Here is a 20,671-nt window from a genome sequence, read left to right as displayed (position 1 = left end):
TGCCTTCAGTTGTATATTTGTTGCTTTCATTGTTTTTATTTCACTCTCAAAGTGTTGACTTTCATTTTCTGAATGTTTCATTCATTTTCCTTGAAAAAAGTCACCTATTTCTTATTTGGCCTGAGGATGATCACTTTTGAGTGAACTTTTAACATTTTATCTCATTTAAAACGAGCAAAGGTTAACATTTAACAAAAATTATAAGTAAAATAAAAAAAACCTCTGAATTAACTCTTTTATTCTGTGGCCAAAATAAGCATCCATACAAGTCAGTGCTGACCTTTCACCTACACTGCAAAAATATATGTAAATTAGCAGTTGTCTGTATTTTGTGATTCATGTTTTATATTTTATGTTTATTTATTTACGCTTTTGAATTGCATAATGAGACCTTGATCTTTCTTTAAAAATGAAAAAAGTGACTTTTATGAACATTTTAAATAGTTTAAAGCAGGGATGTCCAAAATCGGTCCTGTAGGGTCATTGTCCTGTATAGTTTAGCTCCAACTTGCTTCAACACACCTGCCTAGAAGTTTCTAGTACCTAGAAAGAGCTTGATTAGCTGATTCAGGTGTGTTTAATTGGGGTTGAAACTAAAATATATAGGACACCGGCCCTCCAGGACTGAGTTAGGACACCCCTGGTTTAAAGTGTTATATTTTCTGGGTTAGTGTTGTATATTACGCTAAAAAACTGTAATAAACTGCCAGAACATTTTCTGTTATTTTAATTCTGACTAATTTCTCTCTATATTATTTCCTGTACATTATATTATTTCAAGCTACTAAAATGTCAATAAAAGTCACATTGTTTAGGTTCCAAAGTAAAATTTTATACATCAAAAGTCGACAGAGCAGAAATCAACATCCCAAAATGCAATTCACATCCATAAATAAATGATTAAACACTTGAGAATCACAAAATACAGAAACTCTTAATTAACAGATACTTAACCTCATCTGAGCTACCAGTGCAGGATCTCTCTAATGTGACCCCACAGTCTTGTAATCCACAGATTGACGCCCATGTCACTGAGATACTGCAGTTCTGGAGTCAGCATCTTCCTGCAGAGCCTTCGGTGGGCTTTATCGATATTCTTCTTCAGATTGTAACCCATGATGGACTTCTCCCCAATAGGCTGCCACGGCTGCATGGAAGTCTCCAAGATGCTTCCTGCATCAACTGCACGGCCTCCTTCAATACAAACAGCAGCCATTTCTGCATTTCTGCTCCGCAGCTCTGCAACATCTCTAATCATTCGCTCTCGGCCATAAGCGTCCACCTTTCTCCAGAAGGTGTCGTTAAAATACTGATAAAGCTTCCAGTCAATGGCGTTCCACTGGAGGGCCTTGGATCTAAGCTCTGGGGTGAGCTTAGAAATAGTTGAATCCTTCCTAGCGTTGAGTTTAAAAAAAAGCAAATCCTCCATCTCCCAGCAGAGGGCGTCCTTCAGCAAAATGAGCGACTCTTCAAAATGCTCCACAAGCATCACCAGCTGGAAGCGTTTGGAGATCTCCTGGATGGCCTGGTCTACTCTTGGGTCTTCAGGATTTAGGTTGTTATCCTGGCCGAAGTCAAAGAAAAGCAGGTTTTTGAGATAGAACGAATTAAATCCTTCAGGGTCGTAATAAAGGTTTGGGTCGGATAGGAATTCTCTGAGTTTGTCATCCCCAGAAATCTTCCACGTTAGAGGTACGACGCGTCCAAAATAGTGGAAGGAGGACTCGGCCAGATCGGCCGGATCCCGGAGGATTGTGATGTAGGATGCATCAGCCGGAAGCACCCTGGCCACCTCGGCAGCATTGAAACGCATGTGGTTACAGATGATGTTGAAGCACATCCCAGGCCGGTAGTCTTTGACCTGTGAGCGGTGGAATGGAGAGGGGTAGAAGAAGTCGTTGCGGCTGTTGGGGAAGGCGAACTTGAGATGGTGTTTTTCGCCGAAGCGAAAGAGGATGTTGAGGAAAGTGCTGCTGGCTGTTTTATGGGTTTTCATGAACACGATGTCCACTTTTGGAGTGCAGATTGGCTGCCCCGAAGGATGATTGGAGCTGTTTGAGATGGAATGGACAGCAGAAGGGCGATGGGCACACGAGTAAGGCACTGGGACTCTGTGGATAAAAAACAACCAGATGTTTAGTTTTAGATACATTTTATGGTTTCATTCATTTTCCTTCAGCTTAGTCCCTTATTTATCAGGGGTCGCCACAGCGGAGTGAACCACCAACTATTACAGCATATTGAAGAATCTATCTGAGAATCCTTGTAGCAAACTTGTGTGTTCGAAAGTAACCATTCATTTGTGTTGTGATTTATTTATTTATTTATTTAATTTTTATTTTTTTTATTAGTCGTCAGTTATTTTGGTACAACAACATACAAATACAGTTTCGGTCATACAGTGGAAGTAAAAAATAGTAAAGGGGGAAATATACAAACAGGTTAACGTGGTAATACAGTCAAGCTAGGAACAAAAAATATATACCATAGAATAGAAAATCAGGAGAAATTTTTGATGTAATGCCAAAAAGGTGTCCATAGCTGCCAGAAGTCATCTGACTTTTGATGTATATCATTGGTGAGTTTCTCAAGTGGAAATAATGCACACACTTATGACAACCACATTTTAAAGGAGGGTACCTGAGGAGATGACCACAGTAAAAGTATACATTTCTTTGCCAGATAGACCAAAATTAAAAACAAATGTTTGGTGTGGGAGTCCAACACATTCTCTACTCCGCCATACAACAAATACAATTCTAGAGAGAAACTGAATTTTATCTTAAAGAGTCCTTGTAGAAAATTATGTATTTTCTTTCAAAAAGAGATGATTTTGTCACAATACCAGAAACAGTGAAAGACTGTTTCTTTGCTTTTTTTTTTGCAGTTAAAACAAAGATCAGAGGAGTTTCTATAAATCTTTTTCAGATGCAAGGGTGTAAGATAAACTCTGTTAATGCATTTATAATTAAGCTCATGAACACCCAATGAAGTACATTTAGAATACAAATTGTTACATATTTCAGACCAATCTGTATCTTCAATTTCGTGACCTAAATCTTTTTCCCACACACATTTCAAACTCTCAAAGGAAGAAGTACAAGAGTTAGACAGAACTTTATATATTTTAGATATTAGCCCCTTGGAAAAACTGTTGTTGTGATTTATTTTGATTTCTTTATATTTGTTTTATTTAATCATATGATCATTAGTCATTTATACAATTATCATTATATCATTTTATTGATCAGTAGATAATGATTTGATTATTATAACTGATTATTATTTGTCATTTGATTATGTTTTTATATGTTATTATTTTCCCATAATTATTGTTTTATTTTTATTTCATTTTTCTATATTGTTATAATCTTATGACTGTGTGGATTTAAGTGACAATTGTTTTCATGAGTAAAAGATAAGAGAATGTCTCCATTTCAAGGTCTGTATTGTTTCTGGACAATGTTGTGAGGCAGTAATTTTTGATTGCTGTTGCTTGTAGTATAATAACACATGTTGGATTTATCCTGGTCAGACAAAGTCTAAGCATTGAATCATACGCAACTAAGATTATTCAATAAACTCTGCTCTTTCTTTATCATCATTACTTTCCCTCCTGCTTCTGCTCCTCTCTGGCTTTCTCAGTCAACTCCTATATTGATAGGAGACTGTTAATTCAGTTGAATACTGGTTAACAGGTTTGGGTATTGGAAACTCTGCTGACTTGTTGCCCATAAATCTGGAGAAACTGACACCATAAAGATGGTGATCTAACAGTATGTTTTATGCAGCAGATGCTCTTACAGCCACAACCCAGCACTGGGAAACACCCATATACTCTCACATTTACACACAAATACCACGACCAATTTAGTTTATTCAATTCTCCTATAGCGCATGTCTTTGGACTGTGAGGGAAACCGGAGGAAACCCACGCCAACACGGGGAGAACATACCAAACTCCACCCAGAAATGCCAACTGACCCATTCAGGACTCGAACCAGCGACCTTCTTGCTGTGAGGTGCCGTGCCGGCCACATTTTATGGTGTTTTACAGTATGGTTTCACTAGTTAATGTTGGTAAATGTATTTATTTACATGAACTAATAATGAACAATACTTGAACAGCATTTCTACTATTCATTATAGTAGCCTATTACAGTTGAAGAATTATCAGCACACCCCCTCCCCTCAACTGTATATGTCATGTAACTAATGCACTCTCAAAACACAAATGAATCTGGTTAATGTCCTATGAGTTAACATGAACTTTCTTTCTATTAATTAACATTAACATAGATGACTAAACATTGTAATAAATGTATTGTTCATTGTATGTTCATTTTAGTAAATACGTTAACTATCTAACTAATACAACCTTATTGTAAAGCGTTACCTATTTCAGCATTAGAATGGGTTGTTCTCGTATTCATATTTTACCCCAGCATTGAAAGAGAAATTAAAGGACTAGTTCACCCAAAATGAAAATGACCTCATCATACTTTCCCCTACGTGGTTTTAAACCTTTCTAAGTTTCTGTAGAACAATAAAGAAGATATTTTGAAGAATGATATTTGCTGGCACCCACTGACTGCCATACTAGGAAAGCAATGGAAATCAGTGGGTGCTAGCAACCATTCATTCATACATTTTGAGGTCACCACAGCGGAATGAACCTCCAACTATTTCAGCATATGCTTTATGCAGCAGATGCCCTTCCAGCTGCAACCCAGTACTGGGAAAGCCAGCAACCATCATTCTTCAAAATATCTTCTTTAGTGTTTAACAGAATAAAGAAACTCATAAAGGTTTTGAACAGAGAAAGGGTGAATAAATCAGAAAATTGTCATTTTTAGGTAAACTATATTTTTAATTTATTTTTAAATGCTGGGGTAAAATATAAATATGAGAATAACATTCTAATGATAAAATGGGTAACATTTTACAATGAGGTTGTATTAGTTAATGTTAGTTAATGCATTTACTGACACAAAAAAATGAACAATACATTTATACAGTATTTATTTGTGGACTTCTTTGTGAACATTAGTTTACGTAAAAAGTTGTTCTGTTAAAGGGTAAAAGGGAACTGTATTACAGGATATTCAACGAAGAAAACAAAAACTAATCTAAAACGTTTTTCTTTGTGCTGTCTTGATAACTCTTAGTGTGCATACACAGTACTCTGTAATTAGTAGGGAATTTTAAAATGAAATTACTACTCTTGATGCATGAAACTGATCAAAGTCATAGCAGAAGCTTTAACACTGTCGCCTAACAGCAAGAAAGTCGTTGGTTTGAGTGCTGACTAAGTCAGTTGGCATTTCTGTGTGGAGTTTGCATGTTCTCCCAGTGTTGGCGTGGGTTTCCTCGAGGTGCTCCGGTTTACCCCACAGTCCAAAGACATGCGCTATAGGTGAATTGAATAAACTAAATTGGCTGTGATCTGTGTGTGTATGTGAATGAGTGTGTTTGGGTGTTTTCCAGTACTGGGTTGCAGCTGGTTTTACTGTGCAAAACATATACAGGATAAGTTAGTGGTTCATTCCGCTGTGGCGACCCCTGATGAATAAAAGGACTAAGCCGAAGGAAAATGAATGAATACATGATTTTCTTTTAAACTTTTTTCAAATTAATTGTTTTCACAAATAATTTACAGGGCAACTGTTTTTGAGACTGTGATACTAATAACAAAACATTTTCTTAAGTGAATCTGCATATTAGGCTACTTTTTTTTGTACAGTGTAACACTAAAGACCGGAGTAAAGATGCTGAAAATTCCAGTTTGCCATCACCGGAATGAATGACATCATCTATTTTATAATATTACAGTTTAACGGTTTATACACTTTATTAGGTACACTTTACTAGTACCAGGTTGGACCCCCTTTTGCCTTCAGAACTGCCTTAATCCTTCAATAAGGTACTGGAAATATTCCTCAGAGATTGTGGTCCGTATTGACATGATAGCATCATGCAGTTGCTTCAGATTTGTCAGTTGCACATCCATGATGCCAATCTCCTGTTCCACCACATCCCAAAGGTGCTCTATTGGATTGGTTCTGGTCACTGTGGAGGCCATTTGAGTACAGTGAACTCACTGTCATGTTCAAGATACCACCACCACCAGCCTGAACAGTTGATCCAAGGCAGGATGGATCCATGCTATCATGTTGTTAACAGCAAATTCTGACCCTATCATCCAAATGTCGCAGCAGAAATTGAGACTCATCAGACCAGGCAACGTTTATCTTCTATTGTCCAATTTTGGTGAGGCTGAGCGAATTGTAGCATCAGTTTCCTGTTCTTAGCTGACAGGAGTGGCACCCAGTGTGGTCTTCTGCTGCTGTAGCCTATCTGCCTCAAGGTTGGACGTGTTGTGTGTTCGGAGATGCTCTTCTGCATAAATCAGTTGTAACTAGTGGTTATTTGAATACTGTTGCCTTTCTATCAACTACCAGTCTGGCCATTTTCCTCTGACCTCTGGCATCAGCAAGGCATTTGTGCCCACAGAACTGCCACTCACTGGATATTTTCTTTTTTCAGACCATTCTCTGTAAATCCTAGAGATGGTTGTGCATTAAAATCCCAGTAGATCAGCAGTTTCTGAAATACTCAGACCAGCCGTCTGGTGCCAACAACCATGCCACATTCAAAATCACTTAAATCACCTTTCTTCCCCATTCAGATTCTCGGTGTGAACTGCAGCAGATCGTCTTGACCATGTCTACATGCCTAAATGCATTGAGTTGCTACCATGTGATTGGCTGATTAGAAAATTATGTTCACGAGCAATTGGACAGGTGTATCTAATAAAGTGGCCAGTGAGTGTATAATACAATAATATTAATATAAACATTATTGTCGTGACATCATGATTCAAAACTGACTCAATTTTCTTTGTGAATATTTAAATAAAATTTGTCAACAATGTCTACTTGAAGGGATAGTTAATCCAAAATTGAAAATGCTGTCATCATTTACTCACAAATATTAAGTCGTCACAAACCTGTTTGAGTTTCTTTGTTCAGTTGAACACATAAAAAGATATTTTGAAAAATGTTGGAAACTGGAAACAATTGACTTCCAGTAGGGGAAAAATATTCATATTTGGATGTCACTGGTTGCAGTTTCAAACATTCCTCAAATTATCTTCTTTGTGTTATAGAATACAGAATAAAGAAACTCACAAAGCATAAATAATGAGTTCATTTTTATTTTTGGGTAAACTATTCCTTTTAATACACAAAATATTATTTCCCTTCTTGCTTAGCATTCATACTTATACTAAATACATAAAAAGACTCACTCTTGCAGGCCAAACTGGACTTCAGGGGCCGACAGACAGTACAGAAGGATCATGCAGGTGGTCAGGAGCGCACCCAGAATCAGTCCCTTACAGATAGACCTCCACTGCCGGACTGGCTTTCCAACCATCATTGCTACCTGGTTGGACCCTGGAAAAAAACCCTGAAACACAGACAAAGATTCTTCAGTAATAATTTAGAGCTACTTTAATTAACCTGAGGTCCACAGCTGTGTCTCTAAAGGCTTCTTTACGTAAATACAATGTAAATGTGCTGTGCTATGTGCTGTGCTTACGCATGCAGAGTCCTCTAGTGCTACTATAGCATCTGATTGTCGAAGCATTTCTAGTGTCACCATTTCCTCAAGTGCCCAATTATTTAGGTACACCGCTGCTCGCTCAATTACTTTTCTCCCATGAGTTAAAACCATGCAATCTGCCACTGCTTAACTTGTGCTTAGGACAGGACTTTACGGGAAATTCAGCAACACGAGATTCAAGAATATTTTAATCTTAGATGATGTGACAGGTGTTGGAAAGGATTTTTTTTATTATTATTACTGTTATCTCTTTTATTTTTCAATAAACAGTTGTATTTCATATTGCTGAGTGATATGTTAACCAAACTTTTCTGAGTATTATACGCTTTGCATACTAATGAAGCGTTTTTGCAGAAGTAGAAATTTTCTGCCGCTGGCTGGAAAGATAGAGCGTTATCAAAATCTGAAAATAACTTTAGCATCTCACTTAGCTTTCATTTTGAAGCAAAGATGTGCTGAAACTGAACACTGAATATTTGCAGTTGAGAAGTCTTATGCTTTTAATGTTGTGCAGAGATGTTGGAGAAAAGAGGAAGTATGTTTGGGGGCGGGCACCAGAGGACTGCAGAATGATTGACAAGTGAGGAATTACACGAACATGTAATGCCACAGTCATACACAAAATGCCACAGTCATATCACCCTGCAGCCCAAGACCGGTTACTCACTGAAGCTAAGCAGGGCTGAGCCAGGTTAGTGCCTGGATGGGTTGTGAACACATGGGTTGCTGTTTGAAGTTGTGTTAGTGAGGCCAGCAGGGGGCGCTCAACCTGTGGTCTGTGTGAGTCCTAACGCCCCATTATAATGAAAGGGACATTATACTGTCAGTGAGCGCCATCTTTTGGAGGAGACGTTAAACCAAGGTCCTGACTCTCTGTAGACTCAAAAAATCCCATAGCATTTCTCTAAAGAGTATGGGTGTAACCCTGGTGTGCTGGACAAGTTCCCTTCATAGACCCTTACCCATCATGGCCTCCCAATCATCCCACGCACTGAATTGGCTCGATCACTGTCTCTCCACTCCACCAAAAACTGGTGTGTGGTGAGCACACTGGCGTCATCCAAGTGGATGCGCTTTGGATGTACGGCCATACACGATAAATGCACTATATAAATACACATTACTTACTTACAAAACTCTACCTTTTCATATCAGCGGTGTACAAATGCTGGAGTCAGGGAAATGTAAATTTGTTGCGCACCACCTGAATGTAATTCTTGCATTGGGCATAACCAGAATTCTGTTCAGCGAATAATTAATTTTTAACTAAATTTGGGCTATTCTTACACGTCTATTAGATATTTACTGACAGACCAAATTTTGCCTTGTTTTAGCCAATATGACTATGTTTGGATGTCTATTAGACATCTTTTAAAAACAAAAAATGCTTGCTGGGATGTATCAAAAATTGTATAAAAACCCAATTAAACGAACTAACATAAAATAAAAAAATATATAAATTTGATATTCTGATCGGGAGAAAATTGCTGCAGGTCATGAGGGCCAACTTTTCCATCAATTGAATTATGCACACAGACGAAAAGTGACACTGTTCCCACAGGCCAGGATCAGGTATCTGCTGTCCCGGGTCGCAGTTACAAAAGTTCTTACTTTTCCATGAAAGAAAGTTAACGCACTAACTGTGACAGCCATATAATATGCTGCTGATCTCTGATGGACAGATGGAGGGGGTGTTCTTCCAGACAAAGATAGTTGTAGAAAGTAAATGAGGATATATATAGTGACTTGGGATCCTTTGATTGGAGGATACTCCTCTGAGCATGTCCCCAACTTCAAATATCTAGGATCTTAGCAACGGGACTAGGGAAGAAATAAAAGAGGTTGAAGGAGGGAAACAAAGCATATTTCAGCATGCAGCACCTCATAAAATCCTGTTTGCTTTGTCTCATTTCTAGCTCAAATACCTAAAACTTCTTATATCAAGTTAAAATATTGTTTCGTTTTCAACTTCAGAAGAATTAAGTCAAAATTGAGAGTATTTTTTTCCTTAAAACAAGCAAAATGATCTGCCAGTGGGGTAAGTAAAATAATCTTGTTTTCACTTTGAAATGTAGATATTTGAGCTAGTAAGAATTACTTAATTACAAAAAGTGGTTTTACATAAAACTTATATATTCTGTATAAAGTAATTAAATACAATTCTGTTGCTCCTGGTCAACTATAATTCAGACTAAACATTGCATATCTTGCGATGCGACTATTGCGGATGCGCACATTTTAATATCAATGCTGAAACGATATATTGTGTAGCCCTAATGTACATGTCTAAAAATGGCCTATTTTTAGCATTCAAACATAGAAATTTGATCCTCTAAATGCCGAACAGTAATTTACAGAAAGAATGTTTCACTCTAACTCATAAGTAAATCATAAAGACAGAAAAATTGAAAATGCCAGTGTGTGTGTGTGTGTAATGCACATGACAAGTTTACATCTTCTTGTGTATTTATTTTATTCTATTTATTTCATTTAAATTCATATATTGAAATAAAACCACATATGGTTTACATTTGTAAAAACAGTAAATAATGCTTTGTTGTCTTAAAGGCATCTAGTCATTTCAACTTACATCAATTAAACTGACAAAGCATGAAGTTAACATTTATTTAACTTTTAAAAATTGAAGTTAAAACTTAATTAACTCAGTAAAATAAGTTAAAGTAACATAAAAAAAATATTAAAAACAAATAAAAAGGGTTACAGGGGTAAAATAATCAGTCCAAGGCACTTGAAAATTAAGCAAAAAAGTTGTCTTTTTTCACTTTTCAAGTGTCTTGAAAAGTAGCTGATTTAATGTTCAAACATGAAAAAATGTTCAAACTACTTATTTAAAATGAGCTAAATCAACACAATTCTTGAGTTTTTTTGTGGACAACTTAATTGTTTTACATTCAATCTACTTTAAATTTGAAAAAAAAATAATAAGTTAACTTAATTTTGTCCGTGTACCATTAAAAAAGATTATATAATTTTTACTACCTCTTTGTGGGTTTCCTCCGAGTACTCCGGTTTCTCCCACGGTCCAAAGACATGCGGTAAAAGTGAATTGGAGCCACTAATATGGCTGTAGTCTAGGAGAGTGTTTGTATGGGTGTTTCCCAGTGCTTTCCCAGGTTGCAGATAGAAGGGCATCAGTGTCATAAAACATGTCGGAATAGTTGGTGGTTCATTCCACTGTGGCAAACCCCTGATAAATAAGGGGCTAAGGAATTCAAGGAAAATGAATGAATTTTTACTACAAAACAAATGCACCAAACATCCCAGTAAACAATTTTGTATTTAACAGACATCTAAACGTAGACAGCTTGGCTAAAACAAGGCTAAACTTGGGCTGTCAGTGAAAATCTAATAGACATCTAAGAACACCCCAAAACTAGACTAGTTATCAAATAGACAGATTAGACAGACTATATATTTGTAGTCATTTGTTTCTGTTTATTTGATGACTAGTATTGGCCTATTCTTAGACGTCTATTAGATTTTCACTGACAGCCCGAATTTAACCTTGTTTTAGTCAAGGTGACCATGTTTAGACGTCTATTAGACATCTTTTAATAACTAAAAATGCTTGCTGGGATCTGTCTTTTTGAAAACTAGTCTAGTTTTGGGCTATTCTTAGATGTCTATTAGATTTTCACTGACAGCCTGAATTTAGCCTTGTTTCAGCAAAGACAAATATATTTAGACGTCTATTAGACACCTTTAAATTACTAAAAATGCTTGCTGGGATCTGTCTATTTAACGATTAGTTTAGTTTTGGGCTATTCTTAGATGTCTTTTAGATTTTCACTGACAGACCAAAAATTAGCCTTGTTTCAGCCAAGACGACTATGTTTAGACATCTATTAGACATCTTTTAGACATCCTTTAAAAACAAAAAAAGTTTGCTGGGATCTGTCTATTTAATTACTAGTTTAGTTTTGGGCTATTCTTAAATGTCTATTAGATTTTAGCTGACAGCCCAAATTTTGCCTTGTTTTAGCCAAGACGACTATGTTTGGACGTCTATTAGACATCTATTAAATATCTTTTGAAAACAAAAAATGCTTGCTGGGATGTATAAAAAAAATTGCATAAACACCCAATTAAAAGAACTAACATAAAATCAAAAAAAGAAATATAGTTGATATTCTGATCCAGAGATAATTGCTGCAGGTCATGAGGGCCAACTTTTCCATCGAATGAATTATGCACACAGACGAAAAGTGACACTGTTCCCACAGACCAGGATCAGGTATCTGCTGTCCCGGGTCGCAGTTACAAAAGTTCTTACTTTTCCATGAAAGAAAGTTAGAAGCACAGACTGTGACAGCCATTCGATATGCTGCTGATCTCTGATAGATAAATGGAAAGAGCGCAGAAACAAAGCTCTGCAGTAGAAATCCAGAAAGGGCAGAAGAAGTCTGAAGGAAGCCATTGTTCTTATTTGCAGCAATTTCCAAGCCTGCATTTTTCAAAGTCATCCTTTGTTGACAGCAAAAACACTAACAACATCATCATTGTTATGTTGATGGTCATGCATAAAGAGGATTTTACTCAGCCACAAAGAAATGCTACAGCAGCTGCAGCTCCAATTTAAGATTAAACATAGGAATGGGTCTTTAAATTTTTCAAACACCACGTTGATTTATTTATTGGGGATTTAATATACAGTCGAAGTCAGAATTATTAGCCCTCTTGAATATTTTTCCCCCATTTTCTGTTTAATGGAGAGAAGATTTTCAACACATTTCTAAACATAATAGTTTTAATAACTCATCTCTAATAACTGATTTATTTTATCTTTGCCATGATGACTGTAAATAATATTTGACTAGATATTTGTCAAGATACTAGTATTTAGCTTAAAGTGACATTTAAAGGCTTAACTAGGTTAATTAGGCAAGTTAGGGTAATTAAGCAAGTCAGTGTTTAACAATAGTTTGTTCTGTAGACAATTGAAAATAAATATAGCTTAAAGGAGCTAACAATATTGACCTTAAAATTGTTTTTAAAAAATTTAAAAACTGCTTTTATTCTAGCTGAAATAAAACAAATAAGACTTTCTCCAGAAGAAAAAATATTATAGGAATTACTGTGAAAAATTCCTTGCTCTGTTAATCATCATTTTGCAAATATAAAAAAAAGGCTAATCATTTTGACTTCAGCTGTATAGCAGTGTATTGTGTAAGAGTCTTGTGGGCGTTGAATGGCGTATGACAAAGAATGTCATATGATATCTCAGATGTGCTGTGGGCATATTCGTAACAAATAGGAAGCCACCGTAATGAAGTTTGATGAGATACGAGCAGAATAAAGGCTCTTTTTATATCAACACAAAAAATCGGTCAGAATGCGGAGGTTGATTAGAAAGAAAAGTTTAGGAATAAAGCAGATAGTGTTTCCTTAGGTTGGACATTGTGAATCTTCACATAAGAGTGTTATTCGGGGAAACTAAATAAGTTACATTCCAAGCAAAATAATTTGTCTAAAAGTTCTTATTTTAAAATATTCATAATAAAAAATGGGGTGGCATGGTGGCTCAGTGGTTAGCACTGTGGCCTCACAGCAAGAACGTCGCTGGGTTTGATTCCCGGCTGGGCCAGTTGGCATTTCTGTGTGGAATTTCCCCCACAGTCCAAAGACATGCGCTATAGGTGAATTAGGTAAACAAAAATTGGCTGTAGTGTAATGCATGGGTGTTTCCCTGTACTGGGTTGCGGCTAAAAGGGCATCCGCGGCTTTAAAACATATGCTGGAATAGCTGCCGGTTCATTCCGCTGTGGCGACCACTCACTGATAAATAAGTGATGAATGAATAAATGATAAGAAAATAACATTTAAACATTTTGTTTTTAATTGGTCTGTTCTTCTTCATCTAAATAAAATAAAAACACAGACAATGTAAAATTTCCATTTTCCTTTCAAGTAAATGTATTTAAACCTTAATGGAACAAACTAAATGTACGTAAGAAGCAAAGCTGTACACAATACTGCATTTTTACAAAAAAAGTAGCAGAATTTAATAAGTATTTTTAATAAAACCTCAACCAAATAATAACAAATAATTTAATAAGCCTAATACACTGACTATTCATCCATTCATTCATTCATTTTGGCACCCACTGACTTCCATAAAAGGAAAACAATGGAAGTCAATGAGTGCCAGTAGCCATTCATTCATTTATTTTCCTTCAGCTTTGTCTCTTTTCTTTTCGGCTTAGTTCCTTTATTAATCAGGGGTCGCCACAACGGAATGAACCGCCAACTTATCCAGCATATGTTTTACACAGCGGATGCCCTTCCAGCTGTAACCTAGTACTGGGAAATATCCATAGACACTTATACACTACGGCCAATTTAGTTTATTTAATTCACCTATATCGCATGTCTTTGGACTGTGGGGGAAACCGGAGCACCCGGAAGAAACCCACGCCAACAAGGGGAGAACATGCGTTCGTGTGGGTTTCCTCCAGGTGCTCCGGTTTCCCCCACAGTCCAAAGACATGCGGTACAGGTGAATTGGGTAGGCTAAATTGTCAGTAGTGTATGTGTGTGAATGCAAGAGTGTATGGATGTTTCCCAGAGATGGGTTGCAGCTGGAAGGGCATCCGCTGCGTAAAACATATGCTGGATAAGTTGAAGGTTCATTCCGCTGTGGCGACCCCAGATTAATAAAGGGACTAAGCCAAAAAAGAAAATGAATGAATGAATTTATAGTATACTCTAGAGATTTTTAAAAAGTTTTTTTAATCTGCTGTGGTAATTGTGTAGTTGCTGTGGTTATACAACAACTATAGTAATATAAACAACCCAATACTGCATTGACTGTTCTACAACTATATAGTTTGCTATACTACAATACACCACAGAATGTAGTAAAGATTGTAGTATAGACCATTTCAATGTGTTAATGTCATTGGCCCATGAATATTTCCTGCTAGTTATCAAACTATTTCAAACCTGTAACAAGAGGCAATTCAATCCTAGCTTAATGTTAAAACAGCTGTCATAACATTATTTCTCAATTTGTGGCTCTTTTTGGATTCTCAGGAGCTATAGAAATAAAAAATGTAAAACAGGAAAGTACTTTGGGACCATTGTTTTTGTTTACACCCCTTAAAGAGGTCTATACAGTTCATCAGTTCACAGTTTTTACTACAGTTTGCCATATCATTGAGTAACATTCATTCAATCATTTATTTTCATCATCATATGTTTTACACAGTGGATGCTCTTCTAGCTGCAACCCAGTACTATGAAACGTCCATTCACACACACACACATCATTCATTTTATTTTCAGCTTAGTCCCTTTAATAATCCGGGGTCGCCACAGCGGAATGAACCACCAACTTATCAAGCACATGCTTTACGCAGCGGATGCCCTTCCAGCCGCAACCCATTTCTGCGAAACATCCATACACACTCATTCACACTCATACACTATGGAGAATTTAGCTTACCCAATTCACCTGTACCACATGTCTTTGGACTGTGAGGGAAACCGGACCACCCGGAAGAAACCCACACGAACACAGGGAGAACATGCAAATTCCACACAGAAACGCCTACTGATCCAGCCGAGGCTCGAACCAGCTCACCTTCTTGCAGTGAGGCAACAGCACTACCTACTGTGCCACTGCGTCGCCTCACACACATACACTACGGCCAATTTAGTATGGCCAATTTTTACCATTTTTACTACTTTTTTTTACCAAAGTTTTTGCTCTTCCTTAATTGACAACAGTCCATACCATGCAATCATATTAAAACAACACTTTCAAGCAAATTCTTGTTTACCATCTCCAGAATATTGTTGTAATCAGTGTTGGGAAAAGTTACTTTTAAAAGTAGTGCATTACAATATTGAGTTACTCCCCAAAAAAGTAACTATTGCGTTACTTAGTTACTTTTTATGATAAGTAATGCATTACGTTACTTTTGAGTTGCTTATTCTGACCTGGCTGAGGCTTGATCTCTTTCAGAACTTACAGGGTTTTATCTTCTTCTTCTTATTATTTTTTAACAAAAGAGCAATTAACAATGCACCGTATAGCCTACACCTTTATTTCCCTTAAAAAAAAACAGCACAAATCAAAAAATAATATTGTAGGATAATCTTATCCTCTGAGAACTTCCTGACCCTCGAGCTCTTCATGCCATATATACAGATAAATGAAAGTGTAAAGTAATGCATTTGCTACTTTTGTCGTATTTGTCTTGTTAGTGAAGTAAAATCAGTGTGCATTTAGACTATAATCCCCTTTCCCTTTTCGATCCGTTCAGAATAATGAGAATAATTCCATCGCAGGCTCTGCCATCTTCCTTTCTGTCTGTTCCTGCATTCTCTCATTGTGTGCGGGATTCAATGTGACTACGTTCATTTTAATTTATTTTTTATAAGCTATTTAATTAAATTGAAAAGTAACTTGCTTACATTTTTAAAAAAGTAACTAAAATATTATTACTTAATATTATTATTTATTATATTATTAAGTTATCCGCAGCATTGGTTGTAACATCCTAATAAAATATAATCTCTGCATCGCTTTTTTAAAAATTACAGTCTACATTTCCAGCAAATGTCAATTTACTATCAATAAATGTTCCTAAATATTTCAAACAAAGGGCAACACAGTGGCCCAGTGGTCAGCATTGTCACCTCACAGAAAGAATGTCGCTGGTGGGTCAGTTGGCATTTCTATGTGGAGTTTGCATGTTCTTCCTGTGTTCGTGTGGGTTTCCTCTGGTTTCCCCCTACAGTCCAAAGACATTCGCTATAGGTGAGTTGAATAAACTAAATTGGCCGTAGAGTATTTGTGTGGATAAGTGTGTATGAATGTTTCCCAGTACTGGGTTGCAGCTGAAAGGGCATTCGCTGTGTAAAATATTTGCTGGATAAGTTGGTGGTTCATTCCGCTGTGGTGACCCCTGATGAATAAATAGACTTAGCTGAAGGAAAATAAATGAATAAATATTTAAAACAATGTTTTCACAGCAGGGCTAATAATAATTTTGCCATCAAGTAGGTATATTCTCTCAATATAATGTACATTGAAGATCTAATACACTGTAAAAAATATATGACAAAAAATCTTGACCACAAATATTTTTAAGTTACTTTAACTTAAGTTAATAATGTTTTAATTACATTTTTTAAAGTTATGCTAAGTTTATTGATATGATTGATATGAGTTGACATGACTAGAAAAGTTAATTAGATGTAACTAAAAAGTTAAGAAAGCAAAAACTGTATAAAACATTATTACAACACTTTAACAACATTAAATTAATGAAACATTTTTGTGCATAGAGTAAACGTACTACAGCTTTAATCAAACAATGCAATAACGTGACACCAAATTACAAATACTCAAATTACTTAGTAAATTACAATTTCTGAGAAAAACTACACTAAGTAGTTTTAAAAATATGTACTTGTACTCTCCATTGAGTACATTTTTAGTGCAGTATTGGTACTTTTACTCCACAAGTTTCCTTCAACCTGTAGTCACTACTTTATTTTTTCCTGTCTATGGGGATTAGAAGAATCAGTCCTGTCCCAGCAAGCAATAGCCATCATTTCACCGGCTAGGTGAAGTATAGACCAGATCTAGCCCGGCTACGTGTAACCCAATTTTAGCCCGAATAACCTTAAATTTGGTTGCATGTTGTTTTTCTGCTAAATAAACCTTGTGATACATATGATACCTCATCATGCAAGAAAGGTCAATAACGTTTATGAGGTTCCTGCGAGTAATAGACGTAGTTTCAGTTTCTCGGTGAAGTAAAGACCCAATCTAGTCCGGCTATGTGTAACCCATCTCTAGCCCAAAAAAACTTAAATTTGCTTACCTGTCTTTTTTTGGCAAAATACCTTGTAATATGTATGATATTCCTTCAAGTAAGGAAAGTCAATCGCATATAAGGAGTTTGGGCTTTTAAAAAATATATGCTATTTTCATAGTCTGAGCATATTCCTGTCCAATCAGATCACACATAGAACGTAAATCGCATCATAATGAACTGCCTCAAGACATGCAGCAAACTGTTTGGAAGCATTAAAAGTGTCCAAGATGATGTGCAAAAGCCTTTACATGCATTGACCCAGAGACTGTATGTCACTGATGAGAAAATGACGAATGTTTGCTGTATGATGACCGAAATAGCCTTAAAACCCAGCAGGCACAAGACGTGAACATGACGTTGCATTTTGTTTGGAAATAAAAATCAGGTTGATTGATGTCAGGCCTACGTCAATGTCCATCGTCCAACCTAAAATCAACCAAATATCAACGTAATTTGACATTGTTATTGGACCTCAAAATAATGTTGTCCTTAGAAGCTGGCTAAACTTGAATTTTGGCCAGCTGACATCACAACCTAAATCTAACCTAATATTAACATCTTGTGACATTGTGTGCCTGCTGGACAATAACTTAATGCACTACAGAATGTTACGTTTACACACTTTTCTCCCCATAGACTTCCATTCATATGCACGCGAATGCGTCAGACCGGAAACGCAAGCTTATGCGATAAGTTTCACAGTTCGCTGAGGTGCAAAGTTCAAGCTTGGTGAACTCTGACATGCAAAATTGCATCACGTGATTGTGTAAGACCTATCGAAGATCAAAACATGACCTCTCTGTACAGAAATGTAATTTATGGAGCAATCGCATTGCTTTTTAAAATGTCTAATAATCTTGTTTAATCCCGCCCCTTTTCGCAGCGCTGTACGACAGAATTTTGCAAGCTCAAACTCGAGTGTGACCGCAGCATACTCACTACTCTTGAGTACTTTAGAAAGGGCTTCTTTTAACTCATACTTTGAGTAATATTTACAACAGATACTTTTACTCTACTTGCACTTCATTTTTAGGCAAGTAATGGTACTTTTACTTAAGTATGATTTTCAGTACTCTTTCCATCCCTGCATGACACTGTATATAGGCTACACTTTGTTCGAACTACTTATTTAAAATAAGCTGAAACAACACATTTCTTGAGTTTTTTTCCGACAATTGTTCCATGTTAATTACACTTAAATTTGTCAAAATTAAATAAGTAAAATGAATTCCTTGTAAATTCCACTGTAAAAATTAATTATATGATCAATTAGTCATGACAGCATATGTTTTTAAGTCATTGTAACTTATTAAACTAAGTTAATCATGTTCTAACTTAATTGTATAAGTTACACAAGCCGTTTTAAGTCAGTTTAACATAACATAAGTTCAATGGACTTATAGGGTTAATTTGATTCAGCTTAAAAATGTAAGGCAACCACGATTTTTTTTTACAGTGTTCATGTTTTCTCAACACAAATCGATTGCATGGAACTCAGCATTTTTACATATAAACAGCGTATTGTAAATATGATTGCTACTAGATTAAATATAAAGATCCAGCATGATAACTCACCAAATCATGTAGATGTCCCGGTCACAGCTTGACTGGCATAAAAAAAGCAATGCCTCTGATGAGAAAAATCCAATTTGGTTAACAAAGATGCATTGAAAGACATCGATTCCGTCGCAGGTAACTGTCCCGTCATGCTATCCAAGGTTAACAGATCTGTATCCCTGTTATCTTGTGTGAAACCTCAGAGCGACTGCACACATACACCTGATGATTTTGAAGCCCCCGCCTCTCCTCTGTCTATGTGTGTGTGCGCGTGTGTGTGTTGTAGAGCTGAGCTGGCTAAACCACATTCAGTGGAGATGACAGTGTGACGCAAGACGAGCCGTCTGGAGACCTGCACCGCATGAGTGAATGAGTGAGCAGGGCTGAAAGTAGAAAGTGGGGGAGGGAGGGAGGGGGAGAGGGAGAGGGAGAGGGAGAGAGAGAGAGAGAGAGAGAGAGAGAGAGAGAGAGAGAGAGAGAGAGAGAGAGAGAGAGAGAGAGAGACAGAGAGAGAGAGTTTAAATGCTGTTCAGTTTATTCTGATTATCATTATTTGTATTTGAATATTTATTTATTGATTGATTTAGTATTTACTACTATTTACTATGATTTAAAAATACATATGCGTGTTCTTTTTAATTTAAACTTTATTAATACTTTGGCAATACATTTGTAACATTCCATACCATATTAAAAATACTACAATTAACAAAAGTACATTTCTACTCAAGCCATTTAGTTCTCCATCTTTGAGGAGGAAACAATAAATAAATTATTCATTCAATCATTCATTTTCTTTTCGACTTAGTCCCTTTAATTAATCAGATAAGTGGCAACAGCGGAACGAACCACCAACTTATCCAGCACGTTCGGAGGCCCTTCCAGCTGCAATCCATCACTGGGAAAATAAATTAATTAATAAATACGCAAAGAAATAAATGAATAAATCACCAAATTCCTGCATAAATAAAACAATAAATACATAAGTAAATAAATAAATAAATATACAAAAAATAAATAAGTAAATACAGTTGAAGTCAGAATTAGTAGCCCCCTTTGAATTTTTTTTCCCTTTTTTAAATAATTCACAAATGATGTTTAACAGAGCAAGGAAATTTTCACAGCATGTCTGATAATATTTTTTCTTCTGGAGAAAGTCTTAATTGTTTTATTTCCGCTAGAATAAAAGTAGTTTTTAAGAACCATTTTAAGGTCAAAAATATTATCCCCTTTAAGCTAGATTTTTTTCTCCGATAGTCTACAGAACAAACCATCATCATACAATAACTTGTATAATTACCCTAACCTGCCTAGCTAACCTAATTAACCTAGTTAAGCCTTTAAATGTCACTTTAAGCTGTATACAAGTGTCTTGAAAATATATATAGTTAAATATTACTATATATTTACTGTCATCATGGCAAAGATAAAATAAATCAGTTATTAGAAATGAGTTATTAAAACTATTATGACTAGAAATGTGTTAAAGAAATCTTCTCTCCGTTTAACAGAAATTGGGGGGAAAAATAAACAGGAGGGCTAATAATTCAACTGTATATACAGTTGAAGTCAGAATTATTAAACCCCCTGATTTATAAGCCCCCTGTTTATTTTTTTCTCCAATTTCTGTTTAATGG

The 20,671-nt window shown here is 36.1% G+C and overlaps 1 protein-coding gene across 1 annotated transcript; it reads right to left on the bottom strand.

The window, feature by feature from the left end:
- Window positions 1-201: 201 nt before the first annotated feature.
- Window positions 202-19,296, bottom strand: gal3st1a (galactose-3-O-sulfotransferase 1a). Its single transcript, XM_056457405.1, has 3 exons — window positions 19,053-19,296; window positions 7,310-7,470; window positions 202-2,111 (listed from the first exon to the last, which is right to left on the bottom strand). Exons 2-3 carry the CDS (start codon window positions 7,438-7,440, stop codon window positions 965-967), a joined length of 1,278 nt encoding a protein of 425 aa, XP_056313380.1. The 5' UTR covers window positions 7,441-7,470; window positions 19,053-19,296; the 3' UTR covers window positions 202-964.
- Window positions 19,297-20,671: the final 1,375 nt, after the last annotated feature.

This window comes from Danio aesculapii, chromosome 5 (genome assembly GCF_903798145.1).
Source record: "Danio aesculapii chromosome 5, fDanAes4.1, whole genome shotgun sequence".
NCBI classification, from domain to species: domain Eukaryota; kingdom Metazoa; phylum Chordata; class Actinopteri; order Cypriniformes; family Danionidae; genus Danio; species Danio aesculapii.
The sequence above is the reverse complement of the archived record's forward strand: the minus strand, read 5'-3'. Positions and strand labels throughout refer to the sequence as shown.

Bases quoted from the DNA above. Each gene is read 5' to 3' on its own strand.
- gal3st1a (XM_056457405.1), bottom strand. From the start codon at position 7,440: ATGATGGTTGGAAAGCCAGTCCGGCAGTGGAGGTCTATCTGTAAGGGA. The intron at 2,112-7,309 runs GTGAGTCTTTTT...TTTTATCCACAG, and splicing joins GTCCAGTTTGGCCTGCAAGA to AGTCCCAGTGCCTTACTCGT.